Source organism: Sabethes cyaneus, chromosome 1 (assembly GCF_943734655.1).
Source record: "Sabethes cyaneus chromosome 1, idSabCyanKW18_F2, whole genome shotgun sequence".
Classification (NCBI taxonomy): Eukaryota; Metazoa; Arthropoda; class Insecta; order Diptera; family Culicidae; genus Sabethes; species Sabethes cyaneus.
In genome coordinates, this window is record NC_071353.1 from 150,917,117 (window position 1) to 150,936,769 (window position 19,653).

The 19,653-nt window shown below is 38.5% G+C and overlaps 1 protein-coding gene across 1 annotated transcript in view; it reads left to right on the top strand.

The window, feature by feature from the left end:
* LOC128746445 (eye-specific diacylglycerol kinase) overlaps positions 1-19,653 on the top strand; it is a 173,289-nt gene that overhangs the window by 43,585 nt on the left and 110,051 nt on the right. Inside the window, exons 3-4 of the mRNA XM_053843493.1 lie at positions 16,285-16,731; positions 16,998-17,136. Of these exons, the coding sequence (XP_053699468.1) occupies positions 16,285-16,731; positions 16,998-17,136 (586 nt within the window). The remainder of the gene's footprint in view (positions 1-16,284; positions 16,732-16,997; positions 17,137-19,653) is intronic.

Sequence of the window (19,653 nt, forward strand, 5' to 3'; positions counted from 1 at the left end):
GCGCTGACAAAGTGTTTGCGTCGGACAATTCTTCCACGAATCCACAGCGTGCGGCGGGCGGTTGTCGACGGTCGTGAGAAGTGAGATCGAAGCGGTTATCTGTTGTTTCGAGCGTCTTGTTTACCTTCTTTCTCCGGCAAGGCAAGCAACATCCGGCACGTGGCTCTGCTCAAGGTCGATCGAATGATGGGCCAATGAGCCCCCAGCAGCCGCCCCTACCGCGTAAAGTGCGTGTGGGTGTGTGTACGTTCGTGTATGAAGAAGTCTTCGGGGAAAATTCCCGGCGGCAAGTGAATCGTTTTTGGGGCCGATAACAGTGCAGCAGCAGACACACAGTGTGTAGCAATTTCCCATCGCATTCTGGGAAACTCGTAGGGTATAGTAATCTCCCCGTTAACCCACAGACGGAATTGAGCTGTGCGATAAGATAAGCACCGGAACGGCGGCGTCGACGGTGTGCTTTCGTGAAAAGGGTTTGTTCTTTTCCGCTCGTGTGTTCCGCCGCTGCGGAACACTGTTTGCTGTGAATGATTCGGTGGAAGCGCCCAGCACCCACCGCACCTACCGCTGAGATCATCAACAAGTGCTTTTATATTTTTTTGGATAGAGGCGGAAGATGCCGGGCGGTGTTTAATTGCCGAATCGAGCGATAGTGTCGCCTGTAATTAGTGCTAAAAATGAACTTTGTTTGCTGCGCTTTTCGACCCGGCGCACGCCATGTGCGCGGGGAGAAAAATTGTGCTGTTTTTTTGCGGCTTTGGCAGTCGCTTGCTGAAGATTATTCATTGGCAGTGCTTAGAGTGGAAATCGTAAATTTCTTGGAGCTTAATTAAGTGAATTCGTTGAATAAAAATCTTGATATAATAACTTACATTGATCGTAACCAGGAAAGAAGACACTAATTTATTTTCATAACCTTTCCTGTCAATTTTTTTCTTTATTTCACTATTTTTACTGCTTTTCTGTTAGATTGTTCCTTAAAGCAGCTCGACGAATAAATCGATCTTATTTAATTCCTCGATTTTTCCTGTTTCGTCTCACTTTTGCTTCTTTTTTCTGTCCGGTTTTTCGTCTTTTTCAGTTCCTCTTTTCCACTTTTCCTATTTCTAGTTTTCTCTTTTCTGTTTCCATTTTTTTCCTCTTTTCTGTCTCGATGGTTTACATTTGTCTTTTATTTGCCATCTTTTTCTCTAGTGGTTTTCCTCCTTTTTTAATATTTTTTCTATACGTTTTTTGATGTACACTTTTTATTTTACCCTTCATGGACTTTACCAATATTTTTTGATAATCTTAGGCTTCATTTGAAATCAACTTTTAGTCTGACCTTTAGGCGCGACCTACTGGCTTTTCATCAAGCAGCCAAAAAATATTTGTCCGTGCCAAAAAATAAAACAAGAATTGTTTCTTGGCCAGTTTAGGCTCCATTTGGGATTATTTTTCATTTTGCTTGTATCAGAGATATGATTGTATCCAGGCAAGAAGACACTAATATATTTTATAACCTTTTTCCCGTCAAGTTTTTCCACTTATCTTTGTCTTTCCACCTTTTCTACTCTGTTTTTCCTCTATCGTACCAATTGTTTTCTGTCCGGTTTTCGTCTTTATCAGTCCCGTTTTCCCACTTTTTCTATCCCTAGTTTTCTCTTTTCTGTTTCCGTTTTTTTTATCTCGATTGTCCGTCTGTTTTCTTTTATTTGTCCTATTTTGATTTAGTAGTTTGCCTCCTTTTTGAATATTTTTTTCTGCAAGGTGTTTTATGTACACTTCATGGACTTTACCGGCATTTTTTAGTAATCTTAGGTTTCATTTGAGACCAACTTTTAGTCTGACCTTTAGGAGCGTTCTTCTGGCATTTCATTAAGTAGCCAAAAAATGTCAAGAATCGTTTCTTGGTCAGTTTAGACTCCATTCAGGAATATTTTTCATTTTGCTTTTATCAGGCATTTTTCGCTAAATTTGGTATTATTCTTATACAATCAAATCGCTTTTTAAGCGTAGGATACGTACCGCGAAAGTCAAAACCGCGTAAAAAACCGCGTAAATTCATAAAATCGTTTAAAAAAACCCGCGTAAATTCCGAAATTCGCGTAAAAAACCGCTTTAATACCAAAATTCGCGTAAAAAACCGCGTAAAAAAATCGCGCAAATTTCGAAAATCGTTTAAAAAAATCGCGTAAATTCCGAAAATCATGTATAAAAACCGCGTGAATTTCGAAAGTCGCATACAAAAACCGCGTAAATTCCGAAAATCGTTTAAAAAAACCGCTTAAATACCGAAATTCGCGTAAAAAAAACGGCGTAAATTCCGAAAAACGCGTAAAAAACCGCGTGAATTCCGAAATTCGCTTAAAAAACCGCTTTAATACCGAAATTCGCGTAAAAAACCGCGCGAATTCCGAAAATCGCGTAAATTCCGAAATTCGCGTAAAAAACCGCATAAATTCCGAAAATCATGTATAAAAACCGCGTGAATTCCGAAAGTCGCATGAAAAAAACCGCGTAAATTCCGAAAATCGTTTAAAAAAACCGCTTAAATGCCGAAATTCGCGTAAAAAAACCGCGTAAATTCCGAAATTCGCTTAAAAAACCGCGTAAATTCCGAAAATCGTTTAAAAAAAATCGCGTAAATTCCGAAATTCGCGTAAAAAAACCGCGTGAATTCCGAAAATCATGTATAAAAACCGCGTGAATTCCGAAATTCGCGTAAAAATAACCGCCTAAATACCGAAATTCGCGCAAAAAACCGCGTAAATTCCAAAAAAAGCGTAAAAAACCGCGTGAATTCCGAAATTGGCGTAAAAAGCCACTTTAAAACCGAAATTCGCGTAAAAACCCGCGTAAATTCCGAAAAACGCGTAAAAAACCGCGTAATTTCCGAAAATCATGTATAAAAACCGCGTGAATTCCGAAATTCGCGTAAAAAACCGCTTTAATACCGAAATTCGCGTAAATTCCGAAAATCGCGTAAATTCCGAAATTCGCGTAAAAAACCGCGTAATTTCCGAAAATCATGTATAAAAACCGCGTGAATTCCGAAATTCGCGTAAAAATAACCGCTTAAATACCGAAATTCGCGCAAAAAACCGCGTAAATTCCGAAAAAAGCGTAAAAAAACCGCGTGAATTCCGCAATTCGCGTAAAAAAAAACACTTTAAAATACCGAAATTCGCGTAAAAACCCGCGTAAATTCCGAAAAAAGCGTAAAAAACCGCGTGAATTCCGAAAATCGCACAAAAACCGCGTAAATTCCGAAAATCGTTTAAAAAAACCGCTTAAATGCCGAAATTCGCGTAAAAAACCGCGTAAATTCCGAAAAACGCGTAAAAAACCGCGTAAATTCCGAAAATCGTTTAAAAAAAATCGCGTAAATTCCGAAATTCGCGTAAAAAACCGCGTGAATTCCGAAAATCATGTATAAAAACCGCGTGAATTCCGAAAGTCGCATGAAAAAAACTGCGTAAATTCCGAAAATCGTTTAAAAAAACCGCTTAAATGCCGAAATTCGCGTAAAAAACCGCGTTAATTCCGAAATTCGCGTAAAAAACCGCGTAAATTCCGAAAACCGTTTAAAAAAATCGCGTAAATTCCGAAATTCGCGTAAAAAACCTCGTAATTTCCGAAAATCATGTATAAAAACCGCATGAATTCCGAAATTCGCGTAAAAATAACCGCTTAAATACCAAAATTCGCGCAAAAAACCGCGCAAATTCCGAAAAAAGCGTAAAAAACCGCGTTGAGGGTTAATTTTTTTATTTTGAACTTTCCTGACCCTCCTAAACGTTTTTTGATTATTTTAAACGTTATTTGGGATTATTTTATTCTGTGTGTGAAGTATGTTTTGGCCAATTAGAATATAGAAAAATGGGAAAATATAAATGAAGTAAAATGCCGAAAATGGATGATGGAACTACGCTGGAAATAATGACGAAACGACAGAGAAAATATGAAAGAAAGGAAAAAAATACGACAAAACGGAGCCCACAACAGGGACAAAAAGGTCAAAAATTCAACAAAAGCGACAAATCACACAAAGAAAACACCGAAACGCGCCGAAAAAGCAACAGAAGAGGCGTTAAAAAGACGGCGAACGGATCATGTAAAGTCGTTAAAATACGACGGAAAAATGGCAAAAGACTACGTTCAAAACAGATTAAAAGATGACAAAGAGATGCCATTTAAAGCAACCATTCAAAGGGAAAGCTTTCTTTCCCTTGCGTTTTACCTCTTTGTTATCCCGTCTTGCTTTTCCCTATCCCCTTTTCTGACCTGTTAACCTTCATTACTGTTTAACGTCTTACTTTGTTACAGTTTCTTTCTTTTCCTGTCCGGTTTGTCTCTTTTCAGTTACGTTTTTTCTTTTTCTCTGGCTCATTTTTCCTTTTTCTCTGGATCTTGTCTCGTTTTTTTGCATTATTTTCAGTCTCGTATTTCCTGAGCTTCCCTTTTATCTCTTTTGTCATGAGTTTTCGTTTATTGCCCGATTTTCCATCTTTTCTTTCGTTCTCCTACTTTTCCTGTTCCGTTTTTCCTGTATTTGTCGCGTTTCCTGTATTTCACTTTCGCTGTTCGTGTTTTTCATCTTTTTCTGTCCCGTCCGTCGATTCCTGGCTTCTTTGTGATTCCGTTTATGTTCCATTTTTTTCCTTTTTTTTCGTTTTCTGTTCCGTTTCCTTCTCTTATGGACCGTTATTGGTCTTTTCTCTTCCATTTTCGTTTTTCTTCTTTCTAGATTTTCATCTTTTTAGTCCCGTTTTTCGTCATATTTATCCTGCCTTACCTTTTTGCTGTACCATATCTCTGTTCTATTTTCTGTTTCATTTTACATCTTAAAAAGATACAGTGAAACGGAGCTGGAAAAGAATTTTTAATTTTTTTATGTCTTCTTGCATTTCGTTAGTCCCATTTTTCCTCATTTCCATTCCGTGTCTGTTTCTGTTTTGTTCTGTTTCGTTTTTCTTAATTTTCTGCTCCGTTCTATCCTCTTTTCCAGTCCCGTTATTGTCTCTTTTATAGTCTAAGTTTTCCTGACCCCACTGTGCCTCCTTTTCTGGTCCCGATTCTCCCACTGTTTTCGCGAAAAAGTAGAACTTTTTTTATTGTTAAGATATTTAACAACCCGCCATTTTTATGGTAGAATCTCTGAAAACCATGAAAGTTATGGTGGACAACAATAAGTTTGATGGTTTGGTTATCTCTTCTGACGATAAATTTTATTGTTTTTACTGTGTTTTGTATCCTACTTTTACAATAATTTTTATCTTCGTGTTATGGTTATTTTTTCCGGGATGCTTCGTACATCCTTTTTTCCATTTTTTTCTGTCCCGTCTCTCGTTTGCTGGGTTTTTTGTGAAAGTCGTTTAATCTCTTTCTGTGTTCAATTTTTTCCTCTTTTCTTTCCTTTTCGCTCCATTCTTCATCTTTCTCTGTACAATCGTGTTTTTTGTCTCGTGAAACCTCGTTTTCTGGCCTCTTGTTATCTGTGTTGTTGTTCCGTTTTTCTTCTTTTTAGTTTCGTTTTTTCCTGGTTTTGTATTTTTGTTCCTTGTGCTCGTGCTCTGTTCAGTTTTTCTTTATTTTCTGTCCCACTTTTTTCTCTGTCCCGTTTTCTCATCTTCTGTCCCGTTTTTGGTCTTTTCTTTCCCTTTGACTTTTTTCTGCTGTCTAGATTTGTATCTTGTTAGTCCCGTTTTTCCTCTTTTTTATTCTGTCTTCTTTTTTTTTGCTGTCGCATCTTCCGGGCCCGTTTCTGTTCTCTTTTATAGTTCATTTTACGTCTTAGTCCTGCGTGTTTATTATTTTTCTGATCCATTTTTATTCTTTACCAGTCCTGTTTTTGGTCTCGTTTACAGTCTTTTCTTGACCGCTCCGTTTTTTCTTTTCCCGTTTTTTCGCTTTGTCAGTCCAATTTCCTTGTCTTTTTTCTTTAGTCCTTTTTTTCGTCCCTTTTTCTATCCAGGTTTTTATCTTTTTCGTGTCGTTTTCTTTCCTTTCTTTCTTCTGTCACATTTTACCGCTTTTCCTATCCTTTTTTTGCTTCGTTTTGTTATATTCTGTTCTTACAGTTACATTTTTCTTTTTTTTTCCGGACTGTTTCTCCTTATTTCCTTTACCGTTTGCCCTCTGTCTGCCATTTTTTTCTGTTCTATTTTCTCATTTGCAGTCTCGTATTTTCTTCCGTTTTACCCCTTGTCCTGTCTAGTTTTCCCAATTTTTGTCGCTTTTCCCCTTGTTCGGCGTGCCATTTTTGTTTTCATTTTTCCTATTTTCCTCTTTTCATGTTCCGTCACAGAGAAAACATCGGTAGGTAAACCGTTTCTGCCGGCCAACCAATTCTAACAAAGGAAGAAAAAGTCCATCTTCATATCGTCTGTCCACATTCTTTTCGATGTTTCCTGTTTTTATATTTTCTTGTCACTTTTTTCCTTTTTCTGTCCCGTTTATCTTTTTTCACATTTATACCGTTACCTTTTCGACTGTCCCGTTTTTTCTCGTCCTTTGTCTTTTTTCTGCTGTCTAGATTTTCACCTTTTTATAGCCCCGTTTGTCTTCCTTTTTCTGTTCCATTTTCCCCCTTTTCCAGTCCCGTTTCAGTTCTCTTTTCTGTATCGTTTTACGTCTTTTTCTGTAATACTTTCTTTCCTGTTCTCTTCCGTTTTCTAAATCAGATTGTTCCTCTTTCTCTGGACCGGTCTGAACTGTTTTCTGATACCGTTTTCCTTCTTTTCCAGATCCGTTTTGGTCTCTTTGGCAGTCTCGTTTTTCCTGAGCCTTTTGTGACTGACTCCTTTTTTTGTCCCGAGTTTCCGTTGTTATCCGATTTTCCGCGTTTTCTTCTATTTTGTTCACTTTTTCTGTCCCGTTTTTACAGTTTTTCTCGCATTTCCTCCATTTTCTTTTGATTCCATATGTTACGTTTTTCCTGTCCCATTTCTCGTTTCCTAGCTGTTTTCAGACTCCTTTTATGTTCTATTTTTTCTCTGCCGTGTTCGGTTTGTTTTTGCTTTTATCAGTCTAGTTTGTTATTCCGTTATTCGTCTTTTTCCGCCTTATTTCTGTCCAAGGTTTCATCTCTTCCTTCATTTCTCTTGTGTCACATTTTTCGCTTTTTTCGGTTCCGTTTCTCCCTTTTTGTGACGTTTTATGAATATACTGTTTTTATAGTTATGGTTTTCCCTTTTCTTTAGACCGTTTTCCCCCTTTTTCTATATCGTTTTCTCTTTATTTCTCGTCTTTTTTTGTTCTGTTTTGAACGGATTTGATTTGATTTAAACGGACAATATTCAATCCTTGAAAAAGACTTAAATATAAATGCGAAACGTCGTAACAAAAACTGTGCGGATTTCCATAGCAGACAACTTATTGTGCCCTGTCTGGTCCCAAGTTTTCGTTTTCTCATCCGTTTTCCCCTTGCACTGTCCCGTTTTCCTAAATTTTTCCGTCCCATTTTCCTGTCCCATTTCTGTTTCTCTTTTTTGCTTCGTTTTATGTCTTATTCCTCCGTTTTTCTGGTACCGTTTTCCCTATGTTGCTTCCCCGGTTTTCCAATTTTTCTGCTCCGTTTTTCCTTTTTTCCAGTCCCTTTTTGGCTCTCTTTTACAGTCTTTGTTTTTCCTGATCCTTTCGTCTCCTTTTTTGTCCCGATTTACCGTATTTTCTTTCGTTTTCGCACTTTTTCTGTACCGTTTTTGTTAGTTTTTGTCGCGTTTGCTCTCTTTCACAGTTCCATTTTGGTTTCTATTCGTTACATTTTTTTCTGTACCGTCTCTCGTTTCCTAGCTTATTTCCCGTATTTTCAGATTTTCCTCTTTTTAGTCCAGATTTTTGTCTTTTCTTGTGTCTTTTGTTCTTTACACATTTTTCGTCATTTTTCTACCTTTTTTCTGTTCAGGTTTTATCTATTTCGTCCCGTTTTCTTTCTTTTCTTTTGTCACATTTTTCCGCTTTTTCTGTCCTGTTTCTCCTTTCTCCTGTTTCGTTCTTTGTCTTATTCTAGTTTTATAGTTACATATTTTCTTTTTCTCTGGACCGTTTACCCTCTGTTTGTGCCCTCTTTTTCTGTTCTATTTTCTCCTTTGCAGCTTCGTTTTTCCTGACCTCTTTGTGTGTCCTTTTTGGTCTCAAATTTTCGTTTTCTCTTACGTTTTTTCCCTTGTTCTGTCCTGTTTTCCTATTTTTTCTATCCCGTTTTCCTAGTTTATGTGACGTTTCCTGATTTCCTTCGACTGATTGCGTTCTAACTAATTGTTGGATGTTGGTTGAATAGTAAATTTTTGAAAAGTTTTTCGTAATTTGGCTATTTTTGCGTTAATCAACCGAATGGTTCAACTTGTATATTTATATTTACGATAGAAAACTATGTGTGAGTTGTTAGGGATCTTTTATTAAGCTGAGTCGTGGTGTGCCCCAGAGAAGCAACCTGGGACTTTTGCTATTTATAATGTTCTTTAATAATAATTCAAAAAAACTATATTTCAATGTAAGACATTCGAAAATCTCCCATAAAATGATATAAACTTTGGAAAATTCCAATATCAAAAGGATTAAACTGATTCCATTTGGTGACTGAATACACAAACCATCCGATCACTCTTTTGCGAGAGTCTGGAAACCAAAAAGTTCATTATTTTAGACAAAACCTTTTATGGTACTAAACTCGATTTAAATATAATCCCGGAAAAATGGCAGCAGCAGGTGTCAAGCATCATTACGTGTGTACCAACCGGGCTAAATCCGCTCGGAGGTTAAACTACTTCAACTGCCACAAGCTGTTGCCCCGCCGAAATCACCGGATGAGCAAACCCACCGACAACGCCGACAGCTTTTACTGCTCGGTGGAAAATCATTATTACCCCAGCATCCGAGAGCGGTTAATCCTTGTTTGTTGCCTATCACACCGCGCGCACCGGTGATGTCGTAAATCCTCATACCGTACCCTGGCACCGTCCGTGCCACGTTTCTCGTATCGTAAATTTCGCAATTATCGACCCATACTCAGCGCACGAGCATCGACGACAGCTTCTATAGAGGTACATGGCATCGTCCGTATTTCGGGCTGTCATCAGCTAATAAAGCAACAGCTTGCGGTCGCCGTTTACAGCAACTGGGGAGGGAGGACCATCCATATCCCACTTACGGATGTGGACAGGTGTAACAAATATCCTGTTTTTGGATGGAATGTACATTTTTGCAAACGTAATTCGATTTTTTACCGGAAGCTTTAATTACAAAATTTTCTCGGAAATTTTTCTGTGCATTCTTCAATGCAATTTCAATTGGAAAATAGGGCAACATTGAAAGCTCAAATTAATTACCTCAAATTACACGTTGAAGTGGTTAGCTCTAATTAAATATTCCACAGAGGAAGGCTCGCCGGAGCCTCATTTGCTAGTTGGCTTGCGCTAGTGACCGTAACCGGACTTTAGAGCCAACGATTTACATTACCTCAGTCAACAATTTACTCGAACAAAACACACACGCACGCATACACAGAACGCCCATGCCTTCCGTCCCACAATCGCGTGAGTTCGATGCGTGTGTTGCATAAAGCTAGGCTTCGAAAATCGCGTGTCCAGGGGCCCGCCACTGACTACTAGGGTCGGGTCGGCTGCTTTTGACACGCCCGAGCTCCCGGCCCACCATCCAATCAAGACCATCTGTTCTCTCTTGTGGTTCCTGTAATATTGAGCCACATATGTATGCCCGCCCGAATGTATACATTACGCTTAATGAGTGTTACTGCACCTGTCTGCCTGCCTGTCTGCCTACCTGCGAAGGGCTCTCTGTTCAAACAAAATTCATAACTCCTGACAAATAAACGTAAATATTAGGGACGTAATGAGGGCTTTATATTCCGAAAAGCTACCGGTAGTTGGGCGTTATCGCAGCGCACCACACCGACCAGCAGACTAGCAAGCAAGCAGGTTGATTGATTCAGGTTTAATGGGGTGGTGTCCTGTGGCCAGATGGGTGGAGTCGGTGGATGACTGTGAATGTGCGTGCAGTGCACTGCATTGTGTGTGCACTCACGAAATATGCGGCGGAAAATTAATGGATTGTTGATTTAGTTTCGTCTGGCTATAGAATGCAAACAAAAAGAGACAGACAAAGAGAGAGAGACAGTAATCACACTAATTGATTCCTTTATGCTCGTAAATTTTATAGTATGATCGTGAAAATGCTAAGCAATAAATCAAAAAGTCTCGTAAAATTCAGGCAAAAATTGATTCTCGAATAAATCATACGGAAAAAAGTATAAAACAGTCAAAAAATGGCTCCAAGCAACTGAAATTCCGTTTTTAAATTGAAAAGAAAGACTATACAAAACGGCTAGATTGAAGAAAAAGAAGAAAGGAAAAGAAAAGACCAAAAACGGAACAGAAGAGGAAAAAACGGGACAGAGAAAAAAGTGGGACAGAAAAAAACGAGACAGAAACAAAAACTACAAGAGACCAGGAAACGATTTAAAAAGAGAAGAAAGCGGAGAAAAGATTGGTTTCACGAGACAAAAAAAAACACGATGGCACAGAGAGGGATGAAGAGTGAAGGGAAACGGAAGAAAAAAAGGAAAAAACGAGAGATGAAAGGAGTCACCAAGAAGCCAGGAAACGAGCGACAGAAAGGCAGAAAAAGTTGAATAAAAAACAAGTAAAACAGGACTGGCAAAAGGGGAAAAATGGAGCAGAAAAATAAGAAAAACGGAGGGAATAAGACGTAAAACAAAAAAAGACGGGAATAGAAACGACAAGACAGGAAAATGGAAAGCAATAAGAGGCTAAACGGGATGAAAAAAGGCATACCGGACAGAAAAGAAAGGAAATATAGCATCGTAAGATGTAAAGCGAAACAGAAATGAGGGAAAATGGGGTAGGGCAGGGAACAGGAAAAGGGAGAATGTAAGGGAATGGAATCAAAAGTAAATAAAAAGAAGATAACACACACACAAACGGGACAGAAGAAAAGGCGAGACTCAATAAGGACAAAAGGAACAATTTAAAACGCCTTAAAAAACGGAACAAAAAAAGGAGAGAAAAGTGATCGGAAAACGAGCAAAAACGAGATGGTGAAAAAGGAATGCAGAGGAAAATGAAATTAAACGAGACAATGGAAAGATATTAGAACAGAAAAGATGGGAAATAAAAAAGGAAGAAAAATGGGACTAAGGAAAAGGCAAATTGGGACTCAAGAAAAGGAAAAACAGTACAGAAAAGAGAAAATACGGAACAAAAAAAGACATAAAACGGAAAACAAAAAAGGAACAAAAGATACAAGAAAAGACAAAAAACTGAACTAAAAAGAGGAAAATACGGAACACGGAGGAACACGGAAGATTAAAAAACGGGACATCCGAGGAGTCAGAAATAAGCTAAAAAACGAGGAACGGTACAGAAAAAAAAGAAAAATGTTACAAATAGAAACCAAAACGGGACTGTGAAAGAGAGCAAAAGTGACAAAAACTGGGAAAACGGTACAGAATCGGTAAATCGTAAACGGTAAACGGTAAATCGAGACAAAGGAGACAGAAGGGTCAGGAAAAACTGTGAAAGAGAAAAAAAGAGACTGGAAAAAAGGAAAAACGTATCAGAAAAATAGGTAAACCGGGAAAGCACTATAGGGAAACGGTACCAGAAAAACGAAAGAATAAGACATAAAACGAAACAAAAACGTGAACAGATACGGGACAGAAAAATTGACAAAACGGGACAGTACAAGGGGAAAACGAATGAAAAACGAAAACTTGGGACCCAAAAGGATAAGAAGTTTTTTTTACTTTTTGTCTGGCTTTTCAGTCTGTTATGGAAAGTTCTGCGCAGTTTTTTTATTCTTTCCGACGTTTGGACTTGGTATTTAAGTCTTTTTCAAGAATGAATATTATCCGCGTGAATCACATCAAATCCGTTCAAGCACAAAAAAACCACAAGATTCGAATAAGAAATTAAAGGGTCTATAGAAAACACACTCAGAACTGAGAAACGCATAAAAACGGAACACGGCAAAAATAGAACATAAAAGTAGTCAGAAAGAAGCTAGGAAACGAGAAATGGGAGAAAAAAATGTAACAAATAGAATCAAAACGAGACAGAAAGTGAAAAAAAATGAAAGAAAACACGGTAAATCGAACAACAACGGAAACTCGGGACAAAAAAATTAAGCCACAAAAGGCTCAGGAAAACCGAAACAGCCAAAGAGTCCAAAATGGGTCCGGAAAGAAGGAAAACGGTATCAAAAAAGCGGTTCAGACCGGTCCAGAGAAAGAGTAAAACTTGACTTAGAAAACGGGAGAGAACAGGAAAGAAAGTATTACAGAAAAAGATGTAAAACGAAACAGAAAAGAGAACTGAAACGGGGCTGGAAAGCGGGGAAAATGGAACAGAAAAGGAAGAAAAACGGGACTAAAAAATAAAAATCTAGACAGCAGAAAAAAGAAAAAGGATGCCAAAAAACGGGACAGTTGAAACGGTAACGGAATAAATGAGATAAAAGATAAACGGGACAGAAAAAGGAAAAAAGTGACAAGAAAATATAAAAACAGGAAGCATCGAAAAGAATGTGGACAGACGACATAAAAATGGACTTTTGCTTACATTGTCAGTGTTGGTTGGCTGGCAGAAACGGTTTACCTACCGATGTAACGGAACATGAAAAGAGGAAAATAACAAAAATGGCACGCCGAATAAGGGGAAACGCTACAAAAAATAGGGAAAACTGGGCAGTACAAGGGTAAAACGGAAGAAAATACGAGACTGCAAATAAGAAAATAGAACAGAAAAAGAGGACAGACCAAGGGCAAACGGTAAAGGTAAAGAGGAAAAACAGTCCGGAGAAAAAAGAAACGAAAGCAGAAAAAAAACAGGAAGTGGCAAAATGTGACGGAAGAAGGAAAGGGAGGAAAACGGGACGAAAAATAGAAAAACCTGGACAGACAAAGAGACAAAAAAAAAGAATAAAGAAAAAAGACAAAAGACAAAGAAATTGGACTGACAAAGCAAAAAACCGGGAAAAGAAAAGAAGACAGAGCGGTCAAGAACAACCAGAGTCTTTTACAGAAGACTGTAAAAGAGACCAAAAACATGACTGGTAAAGAGTAAAATCGGAACAGAAAAATAATAAAAACGCAGAAATAAGACGTAAAATGAACTATAAAAGAGAACAGAAACGGGCCAGGAAAATGGGACAGTAAAGAACGGGAAAGAACGGGACTAACAAGATACAAATCTAGACAGTAGAAAAAAGTCAAAGGGAAATAAAAGACCAAAAACGGAACAGAAGATGTGAAAACGGGACAGAGAAAAAAGTGGGACAGAAAATAAAGAAAAACTGGACAGAGCACGAGAACAAGGGACAAAAATACAAAACCACGAAAAAACGAAACTAAAAAGAAGAAAAACTGAACAACAGCACAGATAACAAGAGGCCAGAAAACGATTTAAACAGAGACTGAAAAAAAGAAAATGAACAAAAGATAGGTTTCACGACGGGATAGAAAAAAATGAAAAAAAAGAATTTAACAAATGGAAAAAAAATTGGACAGCGAAAGTGAAAGGTACGAAGCGTGACAAGTACTGGGAAAACGGAACAGAAAAAGGGAAAACGGAAGAAAAGGTCGGGCAATAAACGAAAACTTACGACAAAAAAGAGGATAAAAAGGGGTCAGGAAAGGGGTAGAGAGTCGGCAAAAGGGGAAAAAACGGGACAGAAAAAGAGGAAAAATTGTCCACAGAAAGAGGAAAAACGTGACTGAAAAAAGGCAAACTGGACAAGAAAAGCAAGAAACAATAAGAGAATAAGATGGTCAACGAAACAGAAATGAGGGAAACGGGTCCAGAAAAGGGGACAGGAAAAGGGAAGACGAGATAAAAAAAGGGAAAACAAAAGTAGATAAAAAGAAAATAACACACAAAAAGGGACAAAAGGAAAGACGAGACACAATAATGAAAAAGGGCAAGTTAAAACGAAAAATAGGACCTGAAAAAGAGAAAAACGGAACAAAAAAGGAGACCAAAGTGGCAGGGAAACGAGGAAAAACGAGACGGAGAAAAGGCAAATCAAAGACTTAAGAAAAGCAGTACAGAAAAGAGAAAATACGGAACAAAAAAGAGGAAACAATTGAACTAAAGGAAAAACAAGCCTGTAAAATACAAAATGGGACATAAAAGAGTAAAACAAGATAAAAAGAGAAGACTGTTCTAGAGAAAAATAAGAAACACGTGTACGCAAGAGATGTAAAATAGTACAGTGAAAAAAGGTAACAAGGGGATCAGAGTAAAAGGAAAAATGTGACTGAAAAGGAGAAATAATGAGAAAAAAGAGGAAACAGAAGAGGAATAAAGAACATAACAGGATAAGGCAGAAAAAAGAAACAGAAAGGAGGATGCACCGACGAGAAATGGAAAACAGAAAAGGACGGCACTGAGTTTTTTCTTAGGCAGATTTGCGGCAGATGACAGACGTTCGTCTGTCGACGACAGTTTATTGTGCCGATTGCGTTTTAACGGAACTAAAAAATGGAAATCTAGACAGAAGAAAACGAAAATGTAAGAGAAAAGACAATTAATGGGACAGAAGAGACAGACACGGGACAGATGTGACAAAGCAACAAAAAATGCAATTCGAAAGCAGGAAAAGTGGAACACAGAAAGAGGAAAAAGTAATCATGAAACAATTGAAATGGAGACTAAAAAAAGCCGACGGGACAGAGAAAGATGGAGAATTTAGGAAAAAGGAAGGAATACGGTCGAAAACGGTCGAAAGCGGAAGGAAAACGGTCGAAAAATGTAACAAATGGAAAAAAAATTGGCCAGTGAATGATTGGCCAGTGAAAGCAAACGCGACTGGAACTGAAAAAATGGGACAAACTTAAAGGGAAAACGGAAGAAAAGGCGGAAAATCGGACAGAAAAATGAAACCCAAGACAAAAAGGAGTCAGGAATATCTAGGCTGCAAAAGAGACCAAAACGGGACTGGAACAAAAGAACAACAGAACAGAAAAAGAGGATAAACGGTACAGGAGAAATGAGTCTGCGAAAACGAAAAGCGGAAAACCCCGTTATGTTTTATCGTCTAATTTAGTCTCTCCCTGTAACATTCTTTGAACGTTTTTCCGATGTCTTCTTGTCTGTATCTTTGTTGTATCTTCAGCGGATTCGTTCTTCTCTTACGTTTTTTTTAGTTTTTAGCGTTTAGTTTAGTTGTTTTTTTCATTCTTCTAGCATTTTTATGTCGTCTTTTACCTTTGTTATTGTCTTTTCAGGACCATGACATTTTCATCGTATTTTAAAGCATTAAAAAAACATTTTGAATTGCTTTTGTTTGTCGTCTTTTTATCGTACTTGCGTCGTCTTTTCGAGCCTTTTCGGCGTTGTTTTGTCGTCAGTCTTTCGCCATCTTTTTGATGTATTTTCTATGTATTTTTGTTGCCATATCGCTGTATTTCATCGCATTGTTGTGGTCTTTCTTCGTTGTTCTGTTATCTTTTTTGGCATTTCTGCCGCCCTCTTTTGCGAGGTTTTTTTTCGTTTCGGTCGTCTTTTTTTTTGGTTTTTAGCGCAATTTAGGTGATATTGTGACGTCCTTCTAACGTCGTTCGCTTTTTTATCTCTTTCGGTGTTTTTACGTCGTCCTTTTATTTAAGTTTTATCGTTTTTTGAAGCGCTTTCGTCGCTTTTTTGCATTATTCGAATGTTTTTCGACAAAAAGACGCTTTTGATTACTTTTATTGACATCTTTTTACTATATTTTCGGTTTTTAGTTGTCATCTTTCTGTGGTACTTTAGTCATGTTTGTTTTCGGGTATTATTGTCATCTTTTGAGTATTTTTGTCGTGCTTTGCCGTTATTGTTTTCTTTTATTGGTTTTTGTGTATTTTTTATTGTTCTGTTTTCATCGTCTTGCGGTTATTTTATCAGTTTTTGGCCTATTTTGACATATACCCGTCCTCTTTTCAGTGTGTTTTTTTCGTCATTTTGTCTGATTTTCACAGCGTTTTGGCGATATCTTTTCTTGGCATTGTTGTCGCTTTTTTTTGACGTTCTTTTCAAGTCAAATCTAGTCTGTTGTCTTTTTGTCATATATTGAGGTCTTTAAATCGTCTTTGCGCCGTTTATTTTTGTTGGGAAACGGCACTCAAAAAGAAAAATAATTCAAAAATAGAGGAAAACTGAAGAAAAAAGAAGCAAACGGGACAGACAGAATAAAAAAATCAGAAGAATAAATCACTTTATCATTTCAACGATATAGCTCAGTTCGAATAGTCGGTTAAATTACCCGAAAATCAAACAAACAATGAACGATGGTGATAATCAGTGCGACAACCAGCAGTCTGTGCTTTTCCTGCTATGGATCACTATTCGCGGGTGAAAGTAAAACCAAGAAGAAAAAGAAACGCCGCCGACCACCGCCAGCGGTCATTACCAAGTCCTGCTCGGTCGTTGGCAGTTGTCTGGTGCGCCGACAGCTGTCCAACGCTGCCAGCATTCGACATCGGCCGGCTTGCAGTGCTCGCGTCTATCGGCGAAGTTGCAGCTGTCCGGTTTCGTCCGGTTCCGATTTCTCGGCTTGCTCCCCGAGTGGCCCAACATTTGGTCGCACCTCCGCCTCCGAATGGAAGTTTCCTGCACTCGTCGCCGCGGCCACTGCCGCCGGTGCAGGTCCAGCGAAACGCTTCGGTCGAGGTTGGGCCGATCGGAGAAAAGCCATCCGTTACCGAGATCGGTCCCTGCTCCCGTTCAAGCTCAGGTATTTAACGAATAAATTAGCACTTCATCAGCAAACGTACCGTACCGTCGTTTAATTAAACGATAAGTTAACTTCGCTAGCTTTTAATAAACGTCGAACTCTTCACAGACAGTTAATTCCAAGACCCTACAAACTTCTCGCCCACCCACCAGCCTTGCTTCGTCTCACGACGGTAAACGTCGCACCGAATTATGAAGTGATAAATTTCCACAAACTGAAAATTACCTCGACCGACCCTAACCTTCCGTTCGCTTCTTTCGTTTCAGAAAATCCAGCGCAGACCCGCACGGACGGCAGATCCGCTGTACCCCGGATTGGAGCGAAAACGCCGTCTCCGGGGATCACTTGTGGGTGGCCACGTCCGTATCCGGCGATTGCTGCTACGTGGGCGATAACGATTGCACGGTAAGTAAATTGAGCGCCAACAACAGCGATGATTCATGCGTATCAGTTACGCGTTTTGACGAAAGATTTACACTGAAATCCGACTGAAATTCATTTGGCGCACTTAAATCATGTCCTGTGATTCGATTTCACTGTTCCTTCATAACCGATTGGGTAGCAAAAAAGACCGGAACGGGGAAAACCCATTTAGAGAAGACAGCTGGAATTCATTTCCAGCGAATATTGAATATTTTATGTCCCAAGCAACCAAGCCAGGCACCCACCCAGACCCACTGGGTCTGGATTGCGTTTTTCCGTCGGGCCAGAAATTTGCCTACATGATAGACGAGCTTTGAATTCCATTAGACAACAGAAAAGACTGGCTGTGCGCCATCAGTCAAACCCTCGCCTCATTCTGAGGCGAGTTTTTTTCCTGGGGCAGATGACAGACGTTCGTCTGTCGACGTCAGTTTATTGTGCCGATTGCGTTTTAACGGCGTTCCCTTTTCTTCATGTTTTGATTTGGGTATTCATGAGCTTGAGCAGTGTCAATTTTGGGAACCTCTCCTGCGCGATGGATTACCACCGAATGAGTCTGTGAGAACAGTAGCGAGTTCCCTTGATTGATTGTCTTTGTGTTGTGTAATTTATCCTTCTTTACTATTAACGTTTTTCATTTTTTTCTAAAAAAAGCGAAAAGCAATTTTGCGACGCTTCTGGTATTAACTTCCCTTTTCGATCTTGAGCTGGCCCAGAAAGACCACTGACTGTTGCTTCCTTCCTTGTTGAGTTGGCTGGTAGGCCTCTCCTTGCAAAGGGAGTGAGGAAAAGGAAAGAAGGGCCAATGAAACCGAAAGAGAAAGTGAGAAAACTGGGGAAATGGAACATATAAAAGGAAAAAAATAAAATGGGACACAAAAAAACGGGACATGAATTGTTTCAGAAAAGAATGAAAATACTTATGAAGAACAAGGGAATATAGGACAGGTAAGAAAGAAAATCAGAGTAAAGATAAAGAAAAAAGTGAAAAAACATTAGAAAGATGTGAAAAAAAGTGCCAAAAAGACAAAAAGGACGCTGAAAAGACATTAAAAGGGACACAAGCAGAGCCTAAAGACCCCAAAAGGATATTATAAAGACGGCTAAATTACGTTAAAAACCAAGAAATAAGTCGGAAAAAACGCAAAAATACGACAAAAGTGCGATCAAAATGAGCAGAAACGGCGACAAAAACTACAGACACAACTACAGAAGAAACATGATGAAACAACGAGAAACGGAAACATGAAAACGACGAAGAGATGACGAAAAGACGAACTAAGATACCAAAACAATAAGTAGAATAAGTTAAAAAACAACCGAAAATTTCGAAAAAGAACCTTAGAAAACAATCAAATGATTACTGAAAGACGACGACAATAAAATGTCATCGGAAAGACATCAAAAAGGCCAAAAAGATGTTTCAAAGAGCGGCAAAAAACGTCAAATAAGTCGATTAAAACTAAAAAATAGACCCTAAAACGTTTTAAAACCGATTCAAACGTAATTTTGAAACTATTAAAACTACTTAAAGATGCTCAAAAGTCGACCGAAAGTTCCTGAAACGACAACAAATGGAGTACAACTAGAGTAAGCCGACAGAAAGACGGTAGCAAAAATAAGCGCTCGAAAGATGTCGCAAAAATGATGAAAAGTGCGATCAAAATGGGATGGAAATAGAAGGAAAAGACGTCAAAAAGACGACGAACGCTGTAAATACATTAAAAAAAAGGTCTGAACAGTTGATCAAAACGTCATAAAAAGCCGAAATACGTCACAAAAGCAAAGCAAAAAACACCAAAAAGACGATGAAAATGGCAAACATTCTACGCAAAAACGTCAATAAACGAAAAAAGTGGCAAAGAGACGATGAAAGGACGCCATTAAAACCAACCAAAAACGACTTTATGTCGAAAAACATTAGAAAGATGTAAAATTACGATAAAAATGACAAAAACGAAAATGAAAAGACGGTGTGAAGATGATAAAGATATCGCAAAAAGATAGCAAAACACCAACAAAAGGCATAGAAAAACAACAAAAATGGTAAATAAGGTTAAGAAGACGACGATTAAAGTAAAAAAAGCGACAAAACTGCCAAACAAGACGTGGAACAAAGCTGGGAAAAGGGACAAAAAAACTAAACAACGCAAGAGGAAAGATGAAACACGAAAGACGGCACATGACGAGCCAATAACAATAGACAAAGGACCATAGTTAGAATCTTTTGCACCCGTTATTGTTCTTTTTCTGTCCCGTTTTTTGACCCCTTTTCTGTCCAGTGTCTCGTCTCATTCTGTTAAAGGTTATATCAAGGTTTTTTCTCGATTGTTTTTCGCTCTTCCTTTTGTTACTCTAGTTATCTTTTCCCGTAGCAAGTCTCCCTTTTTCTCTGGACCGTTCATTCTCTTGTATTGTACCGTTGTTTTTCAATTGCTCTCCTTCTTTCTTCTCTATTATTGCAATCTTTCGTTCTGCTCGTGTTTTCCGCTTTTTCTG